The sequence below is a fragment of the Dasypus novemcinctus genome, chromosome 21 (genome assembly GCF_030445035.2).
Source record: "Dasypus novemcinctus isolate mDasNov1 chromosome 21, mDasNov1.1.hap2, whole genome shotgun sequence".
NCBI classification, from domain to species: Eukaryota; Metazoa; Chordata; class Mammalia; order Cingulata; family Dasypodidae; genus Dasypus; species Dasypus novemcinctus.
The window spans coordinates 20329947-20357169 of record NC_080693.1 but is presented as its reverse complement, the minus strand read 5'-3'; the positions used below and the strand labels follow the sequence as shown (position 1 = coordinate 20357169).

The 27223-nt window shown below is 43.4% G+C and overlaps 1 protein-coding gene across 4 annotated transcripts in view; it reads left to right on the top strand.

The window, feature by feature from the left end:
- Window positions 1-790: 790 nt before the first annotated feature.
- Window positions 791-27223, top strand: part of MYOCD (myocardin) — a 112754-nt gene continuing 86321 nt past the window's right edge. Inside the window, exon 1 of one of the 4 annotated variants that reach the window (XM_058283459.2) lies at window positions 791-1569. In XM_058283459.2, the coding sequence (XP_058139442.1) occupies window positions 1515-1569 (55 nt within the window). In that variant the 5' untranslated portion in view covers window positions 791-1514. The remainder of the gene's footprint in view (window positions 1570-27223) is intronic. The other 3 variants (XM_058283461.2, XM_058283462.2, XM_058283460.2) reach the window with 3 other exon arrangements.

Sequence of the window (27223 nt, the reverse complement as noted above, 5' to 3'; positions counted from 1 at the left end):
TTTCAGGACGATCAACCTGAAAGTGCCTTCAGCAGCAGCGTAAGGGTATTGGAGGGTGTCCCCTGGAGCTGGTGGCACATCTGGTCTCCATGTGGCTACGGGAGCTCTCCTAAGAAATAGGCAGGATTGGATGCAATGGATGGCACCTGGGATGTGTCTGGGGCGCCTCTAAGATTGCAAATCAATCAAACCCAATACTAGCTGTGTCTATAGTTTGGCTTTTATTTTCTGGGTAGCTCCCCCTCCCACTATTAAGGCAGGATCTTGAGAAGCTACAGCTTGCACTTTCTACATGCTCAATAACTCCCTGTTGGCTGTGGCATGGGTCGCCCCACCAACCCACCCAAAGGAAATCTCAAGGAAACCCTTTGAGCTTCTCCAAGCTGAGCCCAACCCCAGCTGTGACATCCCCCTGCTCCAGAAACCTTTCCACCCTGAGCCCCCACCCTTTCAAGAACACACTGGGCAGTCAACTCATGGACCTCCGCGGGAGAGTGCAGTGCCCTGGCTAGCTCTCCAGACACACATAGTTAATTGTCCAAATAATTATGATTATATTCCTGAAAAAACTGAAAGGCCTTTTCTTTTCTCCGCGGAAGGGTGTCCCAGTCTGGTATTGGAGCTGCTAGATGATACAATCTATTCTTATTAGGGGGGCGTCGACCCCCTCCAACGGAGGAAACACGAGGAGTCAGGCCGGCTGGAAGCTCTGTTTCTTTTCAGGGGGTCCAGTTCCTCTCCAAACCGCCGCGCGTAAAGCATCTCGCAGGCCCGCAAGCCTTTTCCACCCACAGAGCCCCGGTCAGCCTCTGCAGCGGACTCCGAAGAGCTCCCTGCCGCGTCCCTCCTCCCAGGCAGCGTCCCCGGCTGGGGAAGCCCGGGCCGCGCACACACCCCCAGCCCCGGGCAGCGCCGGCACCGCCACCCCCCCGGCACCGCGCACGGCGCGCGAACCCCCGGCGGCTCTGCAGCCCTCGTCGATGAACCGAGCCTCGCGGCTCTTTAACTCTGCCCCCCCTCTCGGGGACCCTGATCCCCCGCCTGCCGCCCCCTGCGCCTCCGGGTCTGCTAAGACCCCGGGGTCGCGCTCGCGCTCCGGCGGCGCCGAGTGGCTCCCCGCGCGCCGCTCCTGATTGGCTGCGCCCCTGTCAGTAGTAAAGAGGATCAGATAGCAAACGTGGGACCTTCATAAAGGCGTGGCGGTGGGACTCCGCGATCGCCGGCCGCCGATGACATCAGCCAAGAACGCCTGGGATGCCGCTGCCCGTGGCCAGCCTGGGAGGCGCGGGGCGGGCCTGCCCGGCGGCTAAGAGTTAACTGGCCCCGCGCGGCGAGCGGGTTTTCCTGGGACCCCGGTCTCAGGCCCCGGCTGCCACTGTCCTACCCAGGGGAGCGCTCGGAGAGTTGGATGCCTTCTGGGTTGTCAGCGGCGTCCGGCCGCGCTCCCGGGAGCCGGGTCCTGGTGAAGTCGGGGGGCAGCTGGCACGGGGAGCGGCGGCTGGCGGAGCGTCACCATGACACTTCTGGGGTCTGAGCATTCTTTGCTGATTAGGAGCAAGTTCAGATCAGGTAGGGCGAAGGCGTCCAGCATTCCTTTCCTCAACTTTCCTCCTCTGCCGTTCTCACTCTAGACCGCTTTCCAATCAATAGTTTGGAGCCTTGGCGCGCCTCAACTTCGTTCCCGCGAAGCACATTTTGGAAGTGAGGGATGATTTGACTTGGGGGGCCTTAAATGCCTGCCGTTTACATGCTTGGAGTTGTCGAGTGTGATTTTGTTTGTGAAAAGGCCAATCCTCCCTTCCCTCCCTCTCTCTCTTGGCCTTTTTTGACTGAATAGAAATTCTGGAGGGGTCCATCCAAAAGGAACAGCCTTGAATGTGAACAAATAAGGAATTTCGAGTTTGGGAATGGCATGATGTTGGTTGTAATTGCTGAGATGAACTCGATGCTGTGTATTAGGTACAGGGGTCATTTAAAATGTAGCTAATCCAAACAAATGTATTTCCCAAAAAAGTCACTGGGGGGAAGTAAAAATAGCAAATCTGGAGCACACCAAGTATTTAAAATGACATCACTGTAGAAACAACAACAACAAAAAAAGCCCAGTGCCACAAATATTTTTTTTCCCCAAACAATCTGATATTTATAAATGGAGAATTTTCCCCAAATTTCTGTGTTTAGTGGTGCAGAGAGAAACTTCTCAAAGGACGCTGAGTGAAGGTGAGTGGAAGAGATAGGCTCTAACCACACCTCATGGACGGTGTGTCTGCACGTGCATCTCGAGTGTAAGTGTGTGGGTTAGGCACATTCGGCAGGGAGACACTTGCCTTCTGTTTTTCTGAGCAGTTCTGTGGATGGTACTGGTTTTATAAAAGTGGTCGCAGACCGCTCGGCATTGGAGGAGCTCCTACTTGGAAGATGGATGACTTTTATAAGCACTGATGTGAACAATCTGCATAGCAGGTGTATGCTATGGGTGCTGGTAGTTTTCTAAGCTCCAACTCTGAGTCCCTCTAAATTGTACTAAGTGTTTCACTCAGGATGATGGTTCAAGAAACGAGATGAGCAGAGGCTGGGAGGTGAGAGTTGCCCCAGGTTTCTTCGGATGCTCCTGGTTTCAGGTGTCTGGGGGTCAGCTGGAGATGGTTTTTAAAGATCCACCCTGTTGAAGGAAGATGGGGACTCGAAAGCTTATGTGGGCACAAAGCTAAGGGGTCCCTGAAGCTCCTAGAGTCTGTCAACCCCTGGGTTAGGCAAGAGAACAAGCCATTCCTTTCCTTGGGGAGGTGAGGTGGTTGGTCAGTTAATCCGCAGCATTCCACTGCTTTGTAATTTTGGTCAAACCGCAAAGCAACACTGCCACCTTTCTGAAGCAGAGAGGATGTAGCTTAGTTTTAACGCGAAGTTACGTTCATTTCCCAAGCGCCCTTTGTCAGATTGTTGATCGTTTCAGGGGCCTGGGGGCTGCTTTGTCTGTCACAGGATTTTGTGGCATCGTTGAGAGTAGGTTTGCCGAACAGGCTGATCAAATGGAGCTTTCCTTCGGGTAAAGTACAATGGAGAGGGGAGGTGCATAATTTTTGCAGTGTTCCCACTCCCGGTCTTAGCGGATTTGTGGAGTTCAGGTGTCTTTCAGGTAGCCCATGCAGACCCTGACTCATAAGCTTCTTTGCATTCTCACCTGTTTGGTTTTCTTTTTAAGCTTGGACAGGTATTTGTGTCACAGGGCGGACTAGTTTCGAGTAAACACGATATCAAAGGAAAAAAGCAGTCATGCTTTTTTATCCTCCACCTTTGATAAACAGGGAAACTGGAGTGTGGAAACTGACAGCGGTTTAGTCCTCTGAGATTCAAGGGGTTGATAATCTCCTGAAAGATAGAGGGAGAAAAAAATGAGTTTAAAGCTAAGAAAAGACAGTGGTGAGAAGAGTGATTGTTGTTGGGTATAAGCACCACGATGCCTGCATTCGCATCGGAGCCTGGCTGCAGCCAGCTCCAAAGAGGGCCTCTCCCTAGGAGAACTCGATTTATTCCCTGGTCGTGAGTGGGCAAGGAGTGCCTCTTCTCTGGTTCAATTTCAATCTTACTCACCCGCTCCCTCTGTTTACTTTTTTTCTTTTCTTTGCATCCCTGACTCAAAAGGTAAACTTGTAAAACTGTTTCTATCGCGCTGCTGATGTTTGCTTTGATGGTAGATTCCAGTATTCCTTATTTTGTTAAAAATATTCCATAAAAAATGAAATGAAACTGCTCTCTGATCATCACAGGTTCCCCGGTACAGGGCTCGTTTTGTAAGGGAACAGATGCCTGCTTTAACTCTGACATTGACAGGTGCGGCTCACTGAGTTTCTATCAGCTACGTTCAAATGATCTTGTAAAGCACAAAATCATGCTGCACGAGCAATTAACTGTGAACATGTATGTCTGAACATGTTCAGTGATAAAGACTGACCTTCTTTGAGAAGCTGCAGCCTGGCATGGTTGAGTGACTGGGTTTTTAGCAAGCTCCTCCGTTTAGCTATACCACCTCAGAGGTTGGATAAATTACGTGGCTCTGCCTCAGTGAGCCTCATCAGAATAATGGGGGTTGTTGGGAAGACTCCGTGTGATAATACTCTTACAGCAATGCCTGGTATTCTCTCAAAAAAGATTATTCTATTAATCCTCACGGACAGTGGGGATCTTGGGCTGGTCACCTCCTCCCGTTAGACCTGGGTTTCTTGCTCTATAGCCATTGATGCTGCATGATTCTCCAGACCCCTTTGCTAACATCCTAGGGTTCTGGGAAATCACAGCTCTTTACCAGCAACAAGCAGAATTGTGATTGGAAGGTGTGGCAGTTGGGCATAAACTGGAGACCGTTTATATAAGTGCAACAGTTAGTGTTACTTTTTAAACTGACCATGTTTTTTGCAATTTTGATCTTCTCACTGTTGTTTATTCAGCTCTGTAATCGTCAGCGTCCACAACTTTCTTCAATAGCATAATCCTTGACTCACACAAAACGCAAGGGCACATGTGTGTGTGCATGTGTACACACACAACTTACACAAAGGGCGGTCTATTAATGGATTTTGCTACTAAGCAGCTATTGTGTTTCCATTGCCACCTTCTCTTGTTCCTCTCTTTCCTGTCCCAAACAGCCCTTCCACGACCTCAGCCCCAATAAGGGTCATCAGATTTACCCAGTGAAAATGTAACCTTTCGGTTATACTTATACTTGAATGCATTTGTTTATCTGAAATGCAAATTTAACCGGGCATCCTGTATTTTATCTGGGAACCCCACCTACAATCTAAAGGATCTTTTGTTCCACCCTCTCTGCTGCCCCCGCTCTACATTCCATTAAGCTTTTGGGGGTCCCAGTGCCCCCAAACTCCAAAACATCTCAAAAGTAGCATTTTAGGCCTGAAAACAGGGAGGCTCAGAACGGGGAGAGGGTACCAGGAGGATGATCTCTGGATTCCCTGAATAGAGCCAGGGGATGGTTTGAGGGAGCTTCACTTCTAGCTTTCTGGCAAGGAGGAAGCACCTTTCGGCTGGTGCCCAGGCACTGTGGGCTCCAGATCTTGGGGTACGGTGGAAAAAACCATAGAGCATGCAGCACAGGCACTGGGGAAGCAGCGACTACACTGAGCTGCGATGGGGCAGTGGACCCCAGAAGCACGGTGTTTTTCTACCCTCAGTGTCCTCCTGCGTCTGCAACCGGCTGTTTGTCCTTCTAGAAAATACAAGAGGCATCCTGGGCGTTCCCTGCAGACCGTCCCCTTGTGTTCTCTCTTCTCTGTCCTTCAGAGGATTGAAAAGGACTACTCTTTGCTACTTTAAGCTAGAACCTTGACTTCCATGGGACTGAATATTCTCTCCTACTGATCGAGGAGAGCATGGGTCCCCACGGTTCTTACCATAAACTTTTTTTATACAGGAACTGCATTTCGGTGTTTCGTGATAGCAATTTGATAACAGCCTCCTGGTACAATTCTGTATGCTCTTATTCTAGATGGCTCCTGAGGCCTTGTGAGATTTAGCGCTCTAGTTTTGTCTCCCTCCAACTTTTATTTTGAAAAATGTTAAATCTACAGGAAACATGAAAAAATACCTGTTGCAATTTGCCAATTAACATGTTGCCGCATTTACTTCCTTTCTCTCTCTCTGGTCCATTTTAAACTAAATTGCAGGAGCTAGTGTAGCTCAGTAGTTGAGAGCAGGCTTTGCATGTACGAGATCCCAGGCTCAATCCCCAGAACCTCCTAAAGACAAATAAATAAATAAAGTAAATTGCGGATATCATGACACTTTACCCCCATTTACATCAGTATCCATCTCTAAGGCTAATCTCCTATGTAACTACACTTGTATTGCGTTGATAAGATAATATCATTTAACATATAATCTATCTTAAAATGTACTCCATTGTTTCAATAATTTCTAATACAATGTGGATTTTTTTTCAGCCCAGGATCTAATGATTCTGTTGTTTGTCTTGTATAATGTCCCAAATCTGGATTTGTCTAATTACCTCTTTATGATTTGATTAAGGTTAAATGGGTTTTTTTTCAAGAATGGACAAAGTGATATTGTATACCTACTGCTGCACCATATCAGGAGGCCCAGAATATTGGTAGTTAAACTACGTAGATCATGCTGCATTTGATCTCTGTTTAAGGTGATGTCTGTCTTATCACTCCCATAATAGACGCTTTTGGAGAAATGTCTACTATGAGCTCAAGAGACGCCCAGACCCTGGTCCTATCTTCACCATTAATTTTTTTTTTTGGCCTAGGACAAATATTTGAACTTAGCAGAGTTCCTTTCTCATAGCACATAATGTCTATGTATAGTCATCTCATTTAATTGACCTTTTTAATTCTCATTTTCATCATCTCTAAAATAGAGGATTTTGACTGGTTCATCTCTGAAGTTGCTTCCTGCTCTAAGACTTGATATTTTCCCACAAAAATGGCCCTGCGTGTATTTGTGAAGTTTTAAAGACTATAAACATCACAAAACCCTTGACCAAATCTTTTTTTTTGCATTTTTCAATTTTTTCAAAAATATTTAGATTACATAAATGTTACACAAAAAATATAGGAGGTTCCATATGCCCTACTCCCCAGACCCCCCACTTTTCCCACATCAACAACTTCTTTCATTAGGGTGGTACTTTCATTGTAATTGATGAACACATTTTGGAGCATTTTTTTTTTTTTTAACTTCTAAGTTCTCATGGAGCCTGGCTATAAAGTAGATGTTCAGTAAATATTTCTTGAATGAATGAATGAATGAATAATTCACACATGTCATCATTAACCTAACACAGAATTCTAAGATAAGTGCTTAAATTGCTTCATGGGCTCAGTCTTGCTTTCAAAGTTTTGTTGACAACTTTTGGATGAGAAGCCAACTTAAACACAAAAATCTTCACTATGGCCCCACCTCCCACTTGCTATTGAAATGACCAATACGATAATTTTTAAAATGGAGAAAGCTGGTTCCATCAAAATCTTCTGGGAATTTCTACTAGACACAGTGAGAATAAGGCTGAGTTCAAGGGAATGAGGACAGACGCCTTTGGGGTAGCGTTATTCTATCTCAGCAATCTGCAGTGCGGCCCTCTCAACTTTCACACCTCAAAATACCTCTGTCGTACAGGCTTTTTTCCCTGCTGTTCACGGGGCCGGGGGTGGGGGGGTGGGGGGTAGAAGTTTTCTCATAATATGGATTACCTAGTCACAGTCCCAGTGTTTCCTACAGGTTGTTCCAACAGAAAGTTAGCTTTACTGGATGTTAACATTTGTTACAATGAAATAAAAAGGAGGGGGTGTTACCAGAAAATTATTTTTGTTTTAATAGCTGCAGGATTTCTCGAAGACTTCACTATTTCTAACACACATGATGAATCTCTAAAATGAGCAGTGATTCTCAAACATGTTTCACTTTTATCCACATAGCGTCTCATTCATACGATGGGTTTAGCTGGGGAAAAAATATGCATTGTGGGAAATTCTGCTATGAACACAGCTCTGGCAGTGATTTAGTTAGGGGGGTTAGTCTCTATATCTAAGTTGCTGTCTGGCCCACCCATTATATCTCTGCTGGCTTTTCTTTCTGGCTGCTTACATGTTGACTCACACTGTCATTTCTTAAACCTATTGTTTGCTAGGTACCAGACACCAATACTGCATGCAAGGGGATGGAAATCCCAGTGCATCCTCAAGGCTGGTAAATAAATGATCTCCATGCAATCCCCAAAAAGTGCTGTGTGGCAGTTATGTATTCATTCATTCATTCATTCATTCATTCAACAAATCTTCCTTCAGTGTTTCCCTCGGAATGGATAATCCTGTGCTAGGATCTGGGGCCATGGCTAGCGAGCAGAACGGACGTGATCCTTATTCTCACGGAAATTACATTCTATTAGTGTGCCCTGGACATGGTTCCAGAGAGCTGCGCCTTCAGAAGTGTGGGCCGGTGTGCCCCTGAGAATGCAATTAGTTGGACCTTAAAAGGTGGGTGTGTTTTATTTCCTAAATGAATTTAAAATTTTTTAAGAAACCACAGGAATATTCAGGGCTGGCTCAGGCCATCTGCTTGAGACCATTGCTCTCTCGTCCTTGACGGCATTTAATAGCCTCATATACAACAGGGCATTCTCTCACCATCTTAATTACCATTACAAGAGCCCCGACCTCCCCTCACTTTCCTCACCTCACTTTTATCCATTGCTTTTATCCCTGTCTGCCATACTTTACATTTCACATGTTTGTTTTTGATTTGTCTTGTAGATTCCAGGAAGGCAGGGATTTTTGTTTGCTTTTAATAGCTTTATTCCCTAGCACCTACACCATGGCTTGGCATAGAGAAGGTACCCATTAAATATGCGTTGAAGAGATAACGTTTTATTTGTCCCCCAAAGACGAGTGAAAAAAAATAACTGGCAACAATATAGATTTCATTTGGAGTTTTATACGTGTGTGTGTGCATGCATGTATTAAAACTAGAAAGAAAGGGGAGTAAATGTAAATACAGTATTCAGAACAGTCGTTACTTCTGAAGTGGGAGAGACCAATGTAGAAGCAGGTTATTGGTGGTGTTTGTTGGGCACTAGTTAATACAAGCATTTATTATTAAGCTAATGAATTAAATGAGGGTCATTTATGGGCCAAAAGTGATTGTGCGACCATGCAACATGGCTGGAAGATTATAATCAATCCACTTCTGTGTACATAAGTCTTTTATGTAAGAAGAATAAGTTCTTTAAGATAAGAATGAATAGCACTCATCTTTTATCTACCACAGTATATGACAAACATATTCAAGAGATTTTGCCAAATTGGATTGAACTCAACTGAATTTAATCTCACCGGATTAAATTAGAGAATGGCAGAAGTGCTCAACTCCACATTAGAATCTTACATACTTTAACAACAACAACAAAAAAACCTGAGTAAAAGAAGTAATATAGTATTATTGCATACAGGAGTATCTGCATAGTAGGTAAATGGTTTTTCATCTCCTGTATTACCATCTAGCTAACAAGACTTCACTGGCCACCTAGAGCATGGAGACCAGCTATCTTGCATCTGTTTAGATTAGGAAGGATGAGCTTGCTGATGTGTTTCACAGACACCTGCTCTCCCAGTCCCATTGCTGCTCTCGGTGGGAAAAGGATGGTGAGAGATTAGCATCCTGGTTTTCTGTTCATGACCTTGGGAAAGTCAACTCCACTCAGCAAGCTCCGTTTCCATGTTGGTAAAATTATCCATATCTTTCATGATGCTATGAAAGACCTTCCTAGAATTACCGATTTTCTTTTAAATAAGAAAGAAGTGCTTATTTTTCATGTAGGAAGAAATTACTTGACTTGATGGTATGTGAATAGCAAAAAGGAGAAGCATAGAGTAGTTGAAAGGCTTTGGTGGATATGAATAGGATAAAAAAATAAATAAAATAAATAAAAAATAAAAAAACACACCCAACATCCAAGTATTACTTCTGCTGCCTTATGATTTTAATGCCCAATTTTTCAACTTTACTAAGTAGTGGGGGTTTTTTTAAGTCAAATAATTGCATTAATTTCTATTCTGATATCATATAGAATACTTAGTCAAGTTTTACCTAACCAGATTTGGATCATTATCCTTAGATAAAAACCATGAAGGATTCCACATTTTGTTAAAATAAAATGCATCGTTTATTCTAACAAATTTAGAATAAAGAAGGCTGATTCCTGACTTTTGTTTTTACAGAAAATACCTTCTAGAACCATCAAAGGAAGAATAATTTCTTTCTTTTCCCCTAAATCCCCCACTTCCCTGTAGAGTACTGAGTGTTGCACAATCAAGTGGCACAGTTACTCCCAATGACGCTTATTGTATTCAGCTACCTTAGATCACTACAGAAGGGGTAGAATTTAAGGTGAATTAAGCCCCTGTAATATTGTTAAATGTATTTATTCAGTTCCTCAGGTACAGGAACTCAGCTATAACCTGGTTCTCAGAGTAACGATGAATGAATACACAACCTTTTAAATACTTAGTATGTCTTGCCTCGCTGCCGAAGTTTGACTACACAGAAGTTTCCACCCCTCAACCTAGATCTCGTTCCCCCTCGACCTAAGTGGCACAAAGGCATCAGTTGATTCTCATAAAATATATACATATTTCATTTTTATTTATAAAATGTTTTATCAATTTTTAAATATTTATTATAAGGATATTTATAGACTATATACCTATTTCTATAAATATTATATTTTCTATTATATATTACATATGAGGATATATGGAAACAGTCTAGCAGCCCCAGGGAATGACCCCATTCCAAAGATGAGGTAGAGTAGCTGGAAAACACTCACATCTTGTTCTACCTTCCTTGTTTCCGGATTCACCCTCCCTTTAGGAAGCTGCTTAAAAACGTTTCTCCTCGTGACTGGTTGAACCTGTTTCTAAGGCTGAGGTAAAGTTCCACATGGAACTTTTTGGTGTTCAGGCTCTAGATCCAACATAGCTCTAAAAAAATAAATAAACAAAAGGTAAAGTAAAAAAATAAAAATAAAAGATAAAGTCAGAAAATGTTGCTCAGCATGAACTCAACCATCATCTCCATCCCTTAAATGTCTGTATTATTTATGTGCTGTGTCCTTCCTGTCCTTGTCCAGATGCATAAAGATGTTTACAAAATTGTAGGCAGACTGTCTATCTAAGTTTATATTCAACCTTTTTTTTCAGTCAGCATAATAGTGTACATATTTTTCCAAACTGCTATATAGCAGCCTGATTCCTGTTTTAAAGACTGTACCATATTCCAACCAGCCAGTGTAGTATATAGGAATGTACCAAGGCTTTCCCCTTATATTGGAAAATTAAGCCTGTCATTTTATTATTGTAAATAACACTATTAAGAAAATCTTTATTCGCATGGTCTTTTTCTCCCTTTTCATGGTTTTAGGGGACATACTCATTGTTTAGGGTGAGTACTCAAGTTTGGGAATAATAGGTATGAATCTTTATGACCTACCGTGGACGCTAGTATTTCTGGAGCCCATAAATCTACTGAGCATAGTCCTAGGACGATTTCTGTGTTCTTTCCCTGTTTCAAAAAGCAGGTGCCAGACACTTGTTCCCGAAGCACAGCCCACTCCGTCACCTCGGGCACTTATCTAAAGGTGATCGTGGTTCAGGGAGCCCTTTACTCCTTTTCATGCAGCAGAGAATAAAAAGGAAAAGGATTCCCTAATTAATTACCCGATACCTATGCAAGGTCCATGCAGTCGGCCCTTTGGGGATTATCTTAGTTGGCCAGGCTACTATGACAAGTGCCACACCAGGGCTTGGTGTAGGCACAGGAACTGGGCCACGGCTTTGAGGCTAGACGAAGTCCAAAGTTGAGTTATGGATAAGGCGGGTCCTCCCAGAGGTCTGTGGCTCCCTGGTACTGGCTTGCTGCTCTCCTGGGGGCTCCTTGGCTTGTATCCCTGCCTCGAGCCACATGGGCATGTCCTCTCCTTTCTAGCTTCTGTGACCTCCAGGTACTCTTCGTAAGAGCTCTAGAAATCCAGATTAAGGCCCCCCGAGCTTCATTTCGCCACACCTTGACTAAAATAACGTCTGCAAAAGGTCCCATTTCTGATGGGTTCACACCCCCAGGGACTCAGGTTAAGGCTAAGAACACGTGTTTATTGGCGTTCGTGATTCACCCTGCCACCTTCTGTTACCAGATATGATGGACGCCTCAGTAAAGAAGAAGACGACTCGTTGTTACTAGTGTCTGTGGGCCCTGTGCTTTATTATCTCATTTAACCTTACAAAAATTCTAAAAGATGGCTGATTATCTCCACTTCCTTCACGGGAAAGCCACTAAATGCTGGAGACCCGATCTGAACCCACCTTTGTGTGATCCCACCACTCTGTACCACGCTGACCCTGTCTGTTGTGACCCAGAGCTCCCAGATGCTCCCCAGTGGATTTAAGGTACCTCTTTCTGGACTGCAACTCCAGATATATATCCAACTGCCGTTCTTGTCCTTCATTTCCTAAAGAGTGATTTATCATGCTGCTTGTTTCTATTACTAATTAACCTATACATAATCTCCCCCAATAAAACAGAATTTTAAATGTGATTTGGCTATTTAAATAAATCTTAATGATACACACCAAAAAGGAGGAGAGACTCACCCTAAGACACTAAACAGAACTATGAAAGAAATAATTAGTAATTAGTATTGGAAGTAAACCAGACAAACATTAATGGATCAGAACCTTGTGTCTGCATGTATATAGATATGTGTGTTATATACTCTATACACATACACACATACATATGAATTTAGTCTCTGATAATGGTGGCTTTTCAAATCAGCAATAAGACATGTAATGAAAGTTATTGGGAAAACTGTCTATCCATTTGGAAATAAATGAACCCAGCTATTTTATTATATACATAAAAATAAATTCCAGATGGATTAGAGAGCTAAGGAAATCTATAAGGTGGTAGAAGAAAATAGATGGGAATAAATTTATAATCTTGGAATGGACAAGCATTCCCAAGCATGACACCAAGGTCAGAGTAGAAGAGTGACATATTGGATCACTTAAAGTTTACAATGCTACATGAAAAGAAAAAATCTGCAAAACACATTTAATAGTTTAAAAGTAGATGGAAAGAAAATACTTAAAATATGTATGCCAGATAAAATTTTAAAAGGGCTCCTTTAAACAATAAAGAAGAAAAAAGCAAAGAGAAAGATGGAAAAGGACGAAGTTGGGCAATGCAAGGGAGTAAAATGGTCAATAAACACATGAAATATTCAACTCAGGAGAATTCAAGGAAATGCAATTTGAAGGAACAAGAATCCATATCCTTTCAAACATCAGAGTGGCAAAAATTTTAAATATTGATAACGTCAATTATTAGAACAAATGTGGAGAAATAAGCACATATGTCAGGTTGGTGACGTATCTTGTCTTAAAATATGCAAAGGCTTGAAGGACACAATTTGAAGGTCTCTATTGAATGTTAAATGAACCTCATCATCTATCTACCCAGATACTTCTAATTATCTAAAGAAGTACTTGTATACACAGAGATCTTTGTTGCATCATAGTTTATAAGCAAAAAGAGTTGGAAACAACATACACATCCGTCAATAGGGCCATTATAAATTAAACTGTGGTATAATTAAATGTAAATATTACAGAAATACATTAAAATAAAGTATAGAGCAAAAATGCATGATAAAATTCTGTATGTACTGACCTGGAAAGATCTTCAAGACATACAATTAATTTTGATCAAAGCAGATTATGAAACAGTGAGGCATCATTGATATTTTCATTTACATATAAAAATGATTTATATATAAATGCACAGAAAAAATCTTCAAAGATCTATGTCTAACTGTTAGGTTATGTCTAACTATGTCTAACTGTTAGGTGATACCCCAGGGGTGAAGGTAGGGGAAGATCTTATCTCTTCTTTATCATTTGAATTTTTAAAAATAAGAATGTATTGATATCTTATCTAGGTCGTTTTTAAAAAAATGCTTAAAGTACAAGGAGAAATGGACAACATCATAACAATAGCAGGAAACACGCATTTCTGTAAGTCTTTGAGCAGACACAAATTCAACCAAGAAATTAGAGGCCATGAACACTACAATATGTGACATGAATTTGATGGTAAATCTCCTGCCTAACATGAAATATTAGAGTTTTAATTTACTGTACATCCATGCAGACACCTCAGAAATTATAAAAATCAAGCTCATTTCCTTACCACAAGGCAGTAACAAGAGAGAATACTCTAAAAAGCTGAAATGTTTAAAACTCAGCCCTTTGGAGATCAAACACACACCACAAACATAAAAAATGGTTAAAACATATAAGTACAAAAAGTTTGGAAGGACCCATTTCCAAAGTGATTATCGCAGGGTGGTGAGATTATGAGTCGTTTTTCTTTATTTGTTTTGCTCCTCTATTGTGTTTCCTCTCTGTGCAATACTAAACGTGAATGAGTTTGGTCACACCAGTTGGCAGGGAATGTTATTTGTTTATTTCTACTGCCAGGGAACAATGGGGGAGAGGGGTTTACAGATACCGTATCTGAGGAGTACCTAAAACAGGAGGTTGTAGGGTACTTGGGAGGTTTAAATTGTTCTTAAACTCCCACCAATCCCAAAGTATGCTCATGCTCAAATTACAACAGAGGGAATGTGTTCCTCAGCCAAGAAAATGAAGACCTGGAATCCCCTAATATCAATTTATGTTGGAAAATTTGAATATGTATGTTGTGGTGGAGGCTATGGAATCTGGCTGACTTGGGTTCAAATCCTGGCTCTGCCCCTACTGGGGGTATGAACTGCAGCATATCCTATAAACTCTTGAGCCTTCACTTTTCCATTCATAAATGTGGTACCAAAACTGCCTCCACCATGGAAATGTTATGAGGCTTTAGTGGAAATGCATATAAAAAGTGCTTATTGGGGGGCGGGCGGATGTAGCTCAGTGGCTGAACGCCTGCTTCCCATGTATGACTTCCTGTGTTCAATCCCAGGGACCTCCTTAAAAAAAAAAAGGGCTTGCACAGTGCTGGAATGTGCTTGTGTACTACTCAATGAATGGCAGTTATTTTATTCACACCCTAATATTAATTATATGTTCTCAATCATATTACTGTTTATATTATTATGCGATGGTATGCTAATTTAAATGCGACTATAAAGTACCGTTATTTCTAAATTAATAATGACCGGCCCCTTGTGAGTATCCCTTATATCGCTGCCCAGCTAGTTTTATATTGCACATTGTGTTTACATAATGAAAGTATTATAGTTATGACATTTAAATTGTATTGTATGAAGTGCTTTATATGTATATCATCACTTGTTCTCTACCCTTCAAAAATTTTTTTTGAAAAGGCCATGATTACCATTTTCACACTTCAGAGAGGTTTTATTGGTATTTCGGCTCTGGTCTTTCTGATGAGAGCCCCATTCCTTGCCTGGGACCCAGCAAAGTGACTGCTGCAGGTTATCAGGCTTTTAGCAAAGGCTTGTGGCTGGTTTTCAAACTCCCAACCCTCCGCTCTTATGACTGAAAATTCTGTTCTGTCTAAAAATAAAACCAAGGAGATGCACTCTCTCCGGAGGGAACAGAGGGCAGCTGGGTTGTGAAAAATCTTCTATTTCTATGGTACATTAAACTCTCCTTGCCTCTCCCTCCAAAAATCACAGCAGTTATTATGTTTTTATTTTCATACCAACTCCATGAGATTGAAAGGCTGGTAGTACAGAAGAAGAGACTGAGGTTCAGAGACTTGGAGAAATTTGCCCAAGCCTACCCAGGAGATTCATTAGTAAAACCCATGGGAGCTCTGGTCTCTGTGTTCCCAGGACTCAGTCCACCCAGGGTCCTCCTGAGAAATATGCAGGCCTGGGGCAACGCAAATGAGGTCCTGAAAAAAGGCAGGTGTTTGTCACGGAAGCCAGCAGCAACGAAATGGCCCCTCTGCTCAATGCTTTCTTCCCGTGGAGGAGCCACCTCCCCCGGTTTCAGGATTCAAAGAACTAGCTTATGAGGGGTGGGGAGAAGTCAGCAAATCTGACACAGTTGGGCTGGGAGAAGAGAGCAGAACGAGGCACGCAATTAGCCAGGGAGCCCCTGGCTTAGCAGAAATGCCAGCCTTTGCAGAGGGGGCTGTGCTATACTCATCGACGAGAACCTGACGCCACAGAATGTCCCAGAGATTAAAAAAAAGTTCTTAAGTCTTACATTTGGTTGCTTCAAAACTCTGTGTCTAATAATAGAGCTAAGATTATTTTCTAACATTAAAAAAAATTTTAAATACACTCACATTTCCAATTTTCCCAAATTTTAAAGGCGAGAGTTTAAGCATTTTAAATAAAGACTTAAATATCTTCTCCTTCCCCCTACCCCTCTCTCTCCCTCCCCCTACTTCTCCCCCTACCTTCCCCCCTCTTTCTCTCTGAATAAATAAAATGGGGGAAATCAAAGTTTTATGTATGAGGATGCTCTCTGCAGTGTTACATACACTACAGGAAAACTGAGTGGGAAAACTTGAAACGTCTAACAAAAGGAGAATGTTTAAATCCATAGAAAATGGGGTATAACAAGCACCTTAAATATAGTACTTTCAAAGAATATTTAATGAAATGGAAAGATGTTTATTATATAAGAAGGAGATCTCAAAATTGTGTATATAATACAATCCCAATTCTTGAGAAATTGGAGATCTCTTTTTATATATGTGAATCGGAAGCAAGTATTGGTTATACCTGCAGGTTTGAATTACCCTTAATTTCATTTTCCATCTTGCAACTTGTATAAATTTTCCAAATTTTCTATAATCAAAATGCACTTGTTTTAGAAAAACAAAAAAGAATTTAAAATGGCTGCTTTATAATCAGAAAAGGCTATGAATGCCGTAAATGCTTTTAGAGCAGACTGCAGGCTTAATTAAGGATCTCGAAAGGATTTAAGTCTCCATTCAAGGGCCACAGCCATATGGAATGAAGAGTCTCCTCTTAGGGGAGAATTACTTTTCCTTGCTCTCAAAAAAAAAGAAGAAAAAACAAGTCCTGCGTTCCAAACTCTAATTCCCCTCTATTACAGTTCTCCTTCAGTTACTTGCAGGGTGTCTGTGTCACTTAATATTAATAATTACTATTTGGGTCGCATTTTATCCCTGAGAAAGGAATCTTTATTTGATTGTCACAATCACCCTGTGAGATGGGTACGATGATGGCTTCCTCCCCGGGATGCGAAACTAAGGCTCAGAGAGAGTTAATGACTGGCCCAAATGCACACACACACGGAAGATGGCAGAGCGGGACTCGAACCCACGTCCCCTCACCCCAGGACCTGTGACCTCCCAGTGGGCGCGAGGAGACTGAAGTCAGAGTTCCTTTTCTCTAGGACCTCCCCAGGCCACAGCTTTCAAGGAAAGAAGGTCAGATGGCAGGTTCTCTCCCCGCAGGCCCCCCCTGCCGTGCGCACGCCATCCGCTTAATTCACTCGTGGCTCCGCGCCATGAAATCCATAAACAAGCGAGGAAAGCCTCTGAGAGGAATCTTGATGCCCAAATGGAGCAATCTGTCTTCTGAAATGATTGTTTGAAATTGTTTATGTTAGTTGCTGAGTTTCTGTTCTGTACTTCAGGGACCTGTTTTCTGAGGGAAGGGGAAAAAAGAATCTCGGTGGCTGACCAGCTCTCTGGCTGGGAGCTCTGGTGGCAGGTTGTGCAGCTTGCCAGGCCCCCGACGCAGGAAGGGCCGCTGGGAGCACCCGGGCCTGCGAGGCTGCCCTAAGGAAGGGCCACGGACGGGACGGCTGAAACCATCAGCAGCTCCCTGCCTCACGGGTCTCCAAACCCAAGGTGGTGTTGGCACGGGCCAACCTCCCTCTGACACCTGTCGGGGAGAATCCTTTCCGGCTTCTTTTAGCTTCTGGAAGTTTCCGGCAGTCCTTGGCTTGCAGCTGCATCACTCTTCCTCCTGCATCGTCCATTTTCCCCTTCTTATGAAGACCCCCGCCACTCTGGATTTAGGGCTCACCCTGATCTCGTCTGCCCTCATCTCCAGTCGTTACGTCTTCAAAGACCTCCATTTCCAGGGACGGTCCCACGTGCGTGGGACCCGGGGTTTGGGACTTGACCACATCTTTCGGGAGGACACAAGTCAACCCGAGATGGTGAGGTACACTGCAGCCCCGAGAGAGTGGTCTCTGGTTCTGACCCCTTTCTGGGCACTGAATTTAATCTTCCCAAGAGTCCTATAAATTGGGGAGCAAATGTGGCTCCAGTGGTTGAGCACCTGCTTCCCAGGTACGAGGTCCTGGGTTCAATCCCCGGTACCTCCTAAAAACAAACAAATGGAAAAACCAACTCTCACTGGGGAGCAGATGTAGCTCAGTGGTTGAGCACCTCATTCCCATGTATGAGGTCCTGGGTTCAATCCCCGTACCTCTTTAAAAAAAAACCTAAAATGAAGCACCAACAATTAAGAAACTTGGGCATCACCCCCCAACTAGAAAATGGAACCCTGGTTCCCTGAGTGTCTGCATTTAGTCACTAGCCTGCACTACTTCCCTCGGGCACATCCACTGGCCCGAGCTGGGTTGAGCCCTCTTTCTTCTCCCTGCCAGGTTGTGAATTCTGTCTCTTGGTGTCATCCTAAGCCCCAAGGCACTCACACTTGAGTTTCAGGGTCCTCTTGTCCAAGTATCTGTGAGCTATTTTAACATTCAAGCCCGAGGCTCACAGACCTGGCAGCTTTGCCTATGAGAGAGAATTCCTTTTGAGGTATGAATTAGTCTTCTTCAAATGTTTTGACACATGGAGAGTGTGGTGCTTAGGGAAAGAAAGGTTTCACAGTGTTTGTGTGAACAGACATCTTTTAAAACAACTTTAGCCCAAGCACAGGGTTTGACCATTGAAATAACCGCACGACAATTCTGAGCGCTTGGGCCTCGAGATAGTCTCTCTCATTTCACCCTCCCTGTGCCAGCGGTAGAAGTTGAATTAATGTCTCTTCACCCTCACCGTCTTTTTTTTTTTTTTCAGGAGGTACCGGGGATGGAACCCGGGACCTCGTACATGGGAAGCAGGCGCTCAACCACTTGAGCTCTACCTGCTTCCCTCGCTTCACCATCTTGAAGGAAGCTGGGTCCAAATAAAGGACAACTATTGTTTGATGCCCGTTAAATAAAATAGAGACCGAAGTAGATCAGAGGTTACCGAGGGAATGAGGAATTCTTAATGGACACAGAGTTTTCTGTACAGTAATGGAAGGTGGTGATGGGAGCACAACTTGTGAAAGTAATTAAGGCCACTGACCCGTACACCTGAAAATAGTTAAAACAGGAAGACATATATTCGATATCTATATCTATCTATATATATTATATGTTGCCATAATAAAAATTAAAAAAAAAAAAAAAGGAAGCCAAGTCTGTATGTCCCCTAGAGTTAAGGAGGCCCAGGGGCTCGTGCCCGGTCCCAGCCTCTCCCGTGCCTGCGAGCTCCTTGGCGAGGGTCACCAAGGCCGACCCAGGCCCACCCGCTTCCCTGAGACCACAGACGAGGTGTCAGCGCCCGGGTCGTCCCTCTGCACCTCTTCCCCTCTGGGTGCTCCATCATCCTTGGTCCCAGTGGCCTCTTGGCCATGTGTCGGCCTGCCTGGCAGTGTTGGTACAGGGGACAGTTGTTCTTGTACCTGGAACTAGAAGGCAGGGAGCAGAATGTGCTCAGGCAGCAGCATCGCACACAAAAATAATAATCCCTGGCTCTCGGCCTGCTTTGGGAAACGTGGCCAGGACTGGGGCAGGAGCACTACCCACACCCGGCCTCTCGGCCGTGATGCCCCAGCTCCCATCAGGGCCCGTCTCCTCTCCGCCAGGCGGTGGCATGTCTGGGTACCCTGAGGACGGGTTTGTCGGGTCCGCGGGTGGCACAGGCTGCTGACCGTGCAAGAGTGGCTTCGTCCCCAAGTCAGATAAGGCTGAGCAGAGGAAAGGGCTGGATGGGGGCAGCAGGCACCCATTAGGCGAGACGCGGAACGTTCTTTCTAGGGCTCCTCTCCCAGGATAGTGGCATTCCGCTCTGGAGGGTGGGTTTATCCAGCAGGTGTGCTGGCTTCGCAGGGACCTGTGCATTCCAGGGGGAATACGGGGTCCCACCCACCCTGCACACAATCACCCCCAAGAGCTCATCTGGGTGCAGTCGTGTCAAACCTGTTGGATAGATGTGTCACTTGTTCAAAGGGGAGGTTGTACCGAATCAGAAATGGCTGATGTCCTTCTCTCCTCCCTTGAGAGGCCACCTCTTCAAAGAGACAAATTGGTTCCATACTTGGAGAGACTTCAGGTGCTAATGGCTGAGCTGTAATAAAGCATGCAATGTTATGTTTTACTTTTAAAAAAAAATTAATCCTGTGATATGGCCAGACTTTACGAGAGTTTGGAAAGCTGGGGTTGGATCTCTAGCACCACCACCAACTAAATTGCATTGTTCAGGGTTCTGAGGGAAAAGAGATGGCACCCCCACACCAGTTCACTGTGGGGAACTAACAGGAGCCTCCTCTTGTAGCAGTGTGGGCAGGGGTGGCATAGCAAGAGTTAGCCCAGCAGAAAAATGTCCTACCTCCAGACCAGATGGGGCAAAGGAAGGGAGCTAGAGCAGACCCTCGAGGCAGCTCTGCTTTGAAGAGGGGCCCTAGAGAGGAGCCGTGGGTTTCGCTAGAGGAACACAGACTTTGCCCAACAAAGACGGAGCCAGAGAATAAATACCTGACCCCACTGTCCCTGCCTGCCGGCGCCTCCTGCTGGATGCATTCCCCTGGAAGCCAGAGGGTAAGAGGACTTGCTGATTCAGTCCTTCAAAATATACGCTCCCTCCCGTGGAAGGACAGAGGAGGGTGGAGAACAGATGTGGAGGGACAAATAGAGAATACCCCGCAGAGTCAGGCTAACCTGCATGGAGCTGGTGACAACTCAAGGCGATCAAGTAAGATGATATATTTGAAATCAAAGTGAAAGAAGTGCTCTAGGGCTCGCCATCCTGTGCTTACTAGTCTGGTCGTGTTCTTGATAAGAAATCACAGTCCATTAGGTCTTCTGCCCAAGGACTCACCAAGAATTCCCTATGCATGCCCTCCCCCCCACACACACACAGACACGCTGGGTATTTCAGGGGTCCCGGGGAGGGTCTCATGTAAGCTCACAAGTAGGTCATCTTCTCCAGGTGGTGCTTTGGCTCCCCTCTCAAGGACTCTTTTACCTCCTGCAAAGCAGCATGGACTCCGCCGAGATGGAAGCGTCAGGGAGCACCGTGTTGCCTTCCGCTTGAAACCTCCGCGGGTGGCGCTGCTTGTTTCGTTCCAGAACATCACCCAGTGGCCCACAGCTTTCCCCAGTCTGAGCCTGACAGTGACCTTCAGGGCAATGATGTCACAGTCAGAGGTCACACAGGAGGGTTGATCCACTAAGCCTGGAGAAGGGTGTAAGAAAAGGGAGAAGGTCAGAGACTAAATCACAGACAAACACGCTTTCAGAGGACCTCGGGACCCTATGTCCTCTCCATCCCGTCTTCAGCTGGCACATCTTCTGCTGTGCCATGGTCTGCCCACCTCCAGCTGTGACATAGCGAAGGAGAGGATGCAACATAAACAGCCATCCAAGATGTTTTCCATGATGTGCTTAAGCCAAGTTTCTGAGTAGGTCAATGGCATGCTCTGGTGTATACATTTCAGCCACCTTTAGAAAGTCTAGGTCCACATACCTAGGAGTCTTTGATTGATAAAACAGGACTTAAAAATAGACTCCAAGGTTTACTTATTGTGCTATTAGTTTCCTACCAATCCTGGGTGCCCCTTTTGCACGATAACCAGCAGGGAACCTCTTTGTTTGCAAATAATAGAATCAATTATAGAAATCTTGAGCAAGCTAAAAGGAATACTTTCTATAAAGATAATAGGGTATCTCACAGAACTCAGACTGGAAGTAGTTAGGACTTGGGGAAAGATAAGCTCAAATTGGGAATTTGAATCCCTTTAGGCCACTCTCTGATTCTCATCCATTCTTCTCCCTCATTATTGACCCTTTTCCCAGTTCACATGGTTGAGCATGGCCATTCCCCAAACTACTGAGTTTGCTTTCTCTGTCCCATTTCCAAAAGTCTGAGGGTAAAACTTCTCTCTGGCTCAGTGGATGCCCATCCTTAGAACAAAACTGATTAGGGAGAGAAACCACAAGGTTAGAGCACCTCAGTTATCCAGGTGGATATCCAGGTGGATAGCAGAAGAAAATGACATTTCCTAGTCAAACCTGCGGGAAACCATTTCAGAAGAGAATAAAACTCAGGCATCATTCACTTCCCACCTTTTCTTTTAAATCCTCACTCTGCCAATAACTTCACTATCAGTATTGCCCTTTCTCTTCAAGCATGCCGTGTCTTTGAGAAATGAGAATTACGCCTATATTCACACACACACACAGAGTTGTGGAATGCAACTGGAAGGAAGCAAATTATGTGTTGTGGGTTTAACAATTCCATTTATTTACTTGAACAAGTTTGCTGGGGGGACCTGCCATTAAGGAGAAGAGACCAGAAAAATCCCTCCCTGATTCCCCAAACTCGATGAAGCTCCCCTTTCATGACATTCCCACAGTTGTAATTATTTTTTTAAAGTTTGCCTCCCTCTCTAGACTATAAACTTCGTGTAGGCAGAGCCCAGGCCAGCTTCATTCACTGCTGGATACCTACTGTCAAACATAGTGACTGGACACACAGTAGGTGTGGGAAGAAGTTTCACATGCTCTATTGTAGATGTTGCCTTGTTGCAGATGTTGCAGTTGTTCTTTATTATTGTGGATAATGTTGCAGTTCAGATAGAACACAGCTGCTTGGTAGTTTCCAATAAATACGAAGTGGAAACTAGGGTCAAGGCTCTCAGTTCCAGAAGCTGTGAGTCCCCTGGTCCCATATTTATGTCCACTCTTGTGTCTCTCTTTCTGTCCCTTTATTTCATAAAGGTCTGCGTTGCCTTCCCCTTGGAGCCAAGCTATTGTGAACTGATTGCAGCAACTGGCGCCCATCGTGGGGCACGAGGGAAGGAAAGTGCGCAGCAGTAGGTGCTCAATAAATTTTGAATGACTGAACGAATGGTGTTAGTGAGTTCGCCTTCCCGTCAAATTCCCAGGTGAAAGCGCTGCCCCAAAGGCTGCAATCACAGCAAAGATGCTCTGAATTTTATTTTAGTTTTTCAGTAAAATAAGATCAAGGAAACTGTATAAGTTTGCTCCATCTCTCTCTTTCTCTTCATCTGTCCTTGACTTATTATCAAGGCATATTAATTCATCTTTTCTGCTTGCTTCTCACATCTGCACCTTCCTTTCCTTTCCTTCCGTGTCCCAATGGACTTGCTTCCCTTATCCCTGGAACGTGGTAAAAGTTTTCAAACCAACCCTCTCTGGCCCCATCAAATTAGCATCGGGGTTGCCATCCTAAGATGCCAAATTTATCATATTACCAGTCTGCTCAGAAAATACCAGTGCTGCCCTCTTTCTACAGCCTACAGCCCGAACACTCGAGCATAGCTTTTAAAGTTCTGTCTCGGTGAAATCGGCACCTCCTTTTCCGGTACTCTTTCTTACCGCTCCACACAGGCATCTTCTCCTTGGAAAAAGCAAGGTCTTTGGGGACCTTACATAGTTTATGGGGCCCAGTTGAAAATAAAAAGGTGGGGACCCTTGTTCAAAAATTAAGAATTTCGAGATGGCAATGGCAGGGCCCTTCCAAGCACGGGGCGCAGGTCACACAGCCACAAAGCCAGGGCATGCCGTGTCTGTCCCCACTTCAAGCTGTCATGCATGCTTTCTTATTGTGGTCGGGAATGCCTCTTACCAACCCTCAACCCATAAGATTCTCACTTGAAAAGGTGAAGACCCAGTTCTTCAGCCCTCAATAGGCTTCTGTTCATGCGTTTTCTTTAATCACGTGTGACCTAACACTTTGTTTAACTCAAGGGCATAGTGTGCGCGCCCCACCTAGATTATTCTTGCCTTAAATTACTTTATATCATTCTCACTGTCTAGGGATGCCTCAGCAAAGAGCAGGGGATTGTTAAGGACTTTTGGAAAGGGACACAATAATGAATGAATTGGAGGATAAATGTATGAATGCGCAATCATCAGGCTGACCTGGTATTGTGAAAGATTTCTGTGGCACCCATAAAAGGGGACAGCTGTTCTAGTTCACGTTTCTCTCTAAAGGGTTGCTTTGGAAGCCTGCATTTTACAGGCCTCTTAGAACCCTTGGTGAGTACCACTTAACAGTCTTGCAATCCTTTTGTGTACTTTGGACAAAATACTAAGAACTATTGCAAGAGATACTGTAATCCCATGACAAAAACTCTGGAGATTAAGAGAATTCTCAGAACCCTACATTTGGGATCTTACAAAGAAGGACCAAGGTCAAAAATGTAGCTAAGTGTCAGGAAATGTTAGCCCTTGAAGGAGACTCAGAGATCATCAACTCGTCACTGTTGTTTTATGGAGGAGAAAACTGGAAGCCCGGAAACATGAAATGTCTTGCCCAGGGTCGAGAGATATTTAGCAGGAGGAACAGGCCCTGGACTCCTGAACTCTTGTGTGACTTGCAAGGGTCATCCCTCTGAGATGCTGGGCCAGACAGACCTTTGGGACACTGTCTAATCATGACCCATATGTATTTTGCCCATCCTTAATGCAGAACCTGAATGCATATGCAGGTTGATATTTTTTAGATACGCAATTCACTTGGGTTTTCTAAGAACTGCTGAAGTTTGGCATTTAATCAGTCGGCATTTGAAACACAAGAAGGATTTACTTTGAGGCGTAGGGCTAAGTGTGTAGGCAGAATGTGGAACAAGAACATGCAGTGATAGTACAAGCACCATAAGGGGTCTGAAAGAATGACTGCTCTTAGCTACCGAGGGATGCTGGTTGCTAGGCAGGGTGCAGATGAGTCCAACAGCAGCCGAGAGTCTGTTGTAGGAAGGTGCTGCAGAAGGAGTGAAAGCCCACAACCATCTGCTGATATAAGAGGGTTGCATTCCTCTATTTCTGTTGCTAAGAAAGCCCGGCTTAGTTCTCTCCTGAAACTGGGTGTTTTCCACTGCTCTGGGGTCTTTGCTGCTCCCGCAAGGAGGGGTGGAAGGACCAAGATGGCTTGGAGGAAGAGGGTTACGTTGTTGCAATGCACAGCAATCCATGCCCATCCTTTGCTGCTGGATAAAATCCCTTCCTCTATTCCTAAAATATATCTCCTTTTAAAAGGTTTGAGGTTTTTAGAACAAAGTCATAAAAATAGGATATCTAATTTGGAAGGAATCTAGAGGTCGTCCAACCCAGTGGTTTTCAAACTCTGCTCCTCAGAGCCCTGGGCATTTCACAAGAGTTTCTGCTCTTATTGCTCACCCTTTTTTTTTTTCCTATGTAAGATCTCAATTGAAAACAAAATTTCCACTGCTTAAAATTTTTGAAAGCATCTAATTCTAATCTAGCTCTTTGCTTTGTAAGAAGGCTGGAGTCCAGAGAGAGGAATTGCTTGTCTTATTATTTTTTGAAGTATTGCCAGAAGAAGATGTGAAGGATTACTCTTAGTAAAATCTGGGGATATTTTCACCTTCTCACATGATCAAGGCAGAGCTGTTCCTAGAGGGGCTGGAATTCATGGAACATGTGAAGAGAGCAAGAAAGTAGTTCTGCATCGATATGTGATTGGTCCAGTGATCACACATCTTTTATTTTCTGTATCTGTTACCATTTTTTGTAATTTTACATTTATTCTTCCCCCAAAAGACAATTTATTAAATATATAGTCCTATATAAATTATTTTATGACTTTGGTAAAATTTAAATACAAATTCATTCATAATCAGAAAAAAAAAACCATCTTGTCAGACCATACATTCTGGTTTTCTTTTGGAAATATGATCCTTCGCAGAGGCCATTGTGGTTGTAGCAAAGGTGGCTCTGTGGATTCTTCAGGTCAAGGAAGACTAAAGAAAATTTACTTAAGGAACATGGATGATTTGGGTGGGGGAAAAAACCAGTTAAATGGAGGGAAGGTAAAACAGAAAATCTAACAAATGTGTGTTAGGAAGGCAGTGTACAGTGACAACCTGGGAGAAGTAATGGATAAGGATGATGCATTTAGCAATCATGAATTATTTGAATAGACCAAAAAAATTGGAAGTTTAATGTAGACATTTCCATCAATTCTTTGTGATTCTCTGAATGATAAAATCAACTGGGCCCGTGTAGAATTCTGGATGGAAAATGAACAAGAACTAACAATTAGCAAAGAGTTGGGAAACTCTAAGTTACCTAGTATTACCGTTCAGGGATGCTAACATTCGTGAAAATATTGGAAAGTCTCTGTCCCCAGTGGAGGAAAAAATAGCTGTTCTACATCTGGAACAACAACAGGAGAGGCCTCTGGGTTTCCATTAGACCTCCCAGCTTTGCGGGAGTGTGGACGGATAACTACCCTGCGGTTAGAGCAGAATAGGGAGTGTACATGAATAATGCTGGCCCCCGGGTTGCTGCCTTGAAAGTATCTCAACAGCTAAGTGCACAGCCAGATTCATTCCAAAATTTTGGTGGTGTGCCCTTGGTTTAACAAATCTTTTGTAAACTACTCAATGTTCATGAATTAATAGCCATCATCAGAATGGATGTTCACACACACACACTAATATTCTTTTGATTATGAAAAAAATGAATCTTTTTTCCTTCACTCATTGTCTTTTTCCTTGTTCTTCCTTTCCCCATGCTTGTTTTCTCTTCTTTTTTATGCTCCCCTCCCCATCCACCCCCAAAATTCTCAGTACATTCAGAACTGTTTCATACTCAAATTTCACCTGCTGAACTTTTTCTACCTGTTGTTTGTCAACATATACATTGATACATAGCACTATTATCTTAATTTGAAGTGTTGCTTTTATTGCCTTGTGTGGATATACTTTATAGCTACTTTTTGGTCCCTTGAAGCCTTATAATTGTTCAGATGTCATTCTGAAGCCTTGGTTCAGGGCATCTAAACTAGGACTGTGTAACAAGGAGATTGGGGAATCCTAAATTAAACTCTCTCACTCTACAAAGTATATATTTAAAGTTGAGTAAAAACTTAGCCTGCTACCAAATAAATACCCCAAAATACTGTGATAAGAATATAAAGAATAGAAATAGATTCAAGATTATATAAGTATATAATTCATGACAACCATGATATCTAAATTCCAAGGGATATAGAAACAAATTATATTGGAAAAATTAGTTAACAATTTGAAAAAATAGAGCCTTTTTCTACACTATATACTAAAATCAATCCCAGGTCATTGAAAAGTTAAATGTAAAATCCAAAAATATGACAATGTAAGTACATTTAAGTGAATATTTATATAATCTGGAGATGGAGAAGTATAACAAAAGATAGAAATCATAAAACAAGTTTTAAAGGATCGCATATAGAAATGTTGATTGGCAAAAGCAATCAAAAACAAAATTAAAAGGCAAACTCCAAACCAGGGGAGATTTACAACATAGATAACTATGTTTAATGTGCTTTTCCCAAATCTACAAGAAACATAAATAGCTCTCCCAAATCTATAAGAAAAATAATAACATTCCAATTGGAAAATTGGCAAAGACTGTTATCAGGCAAT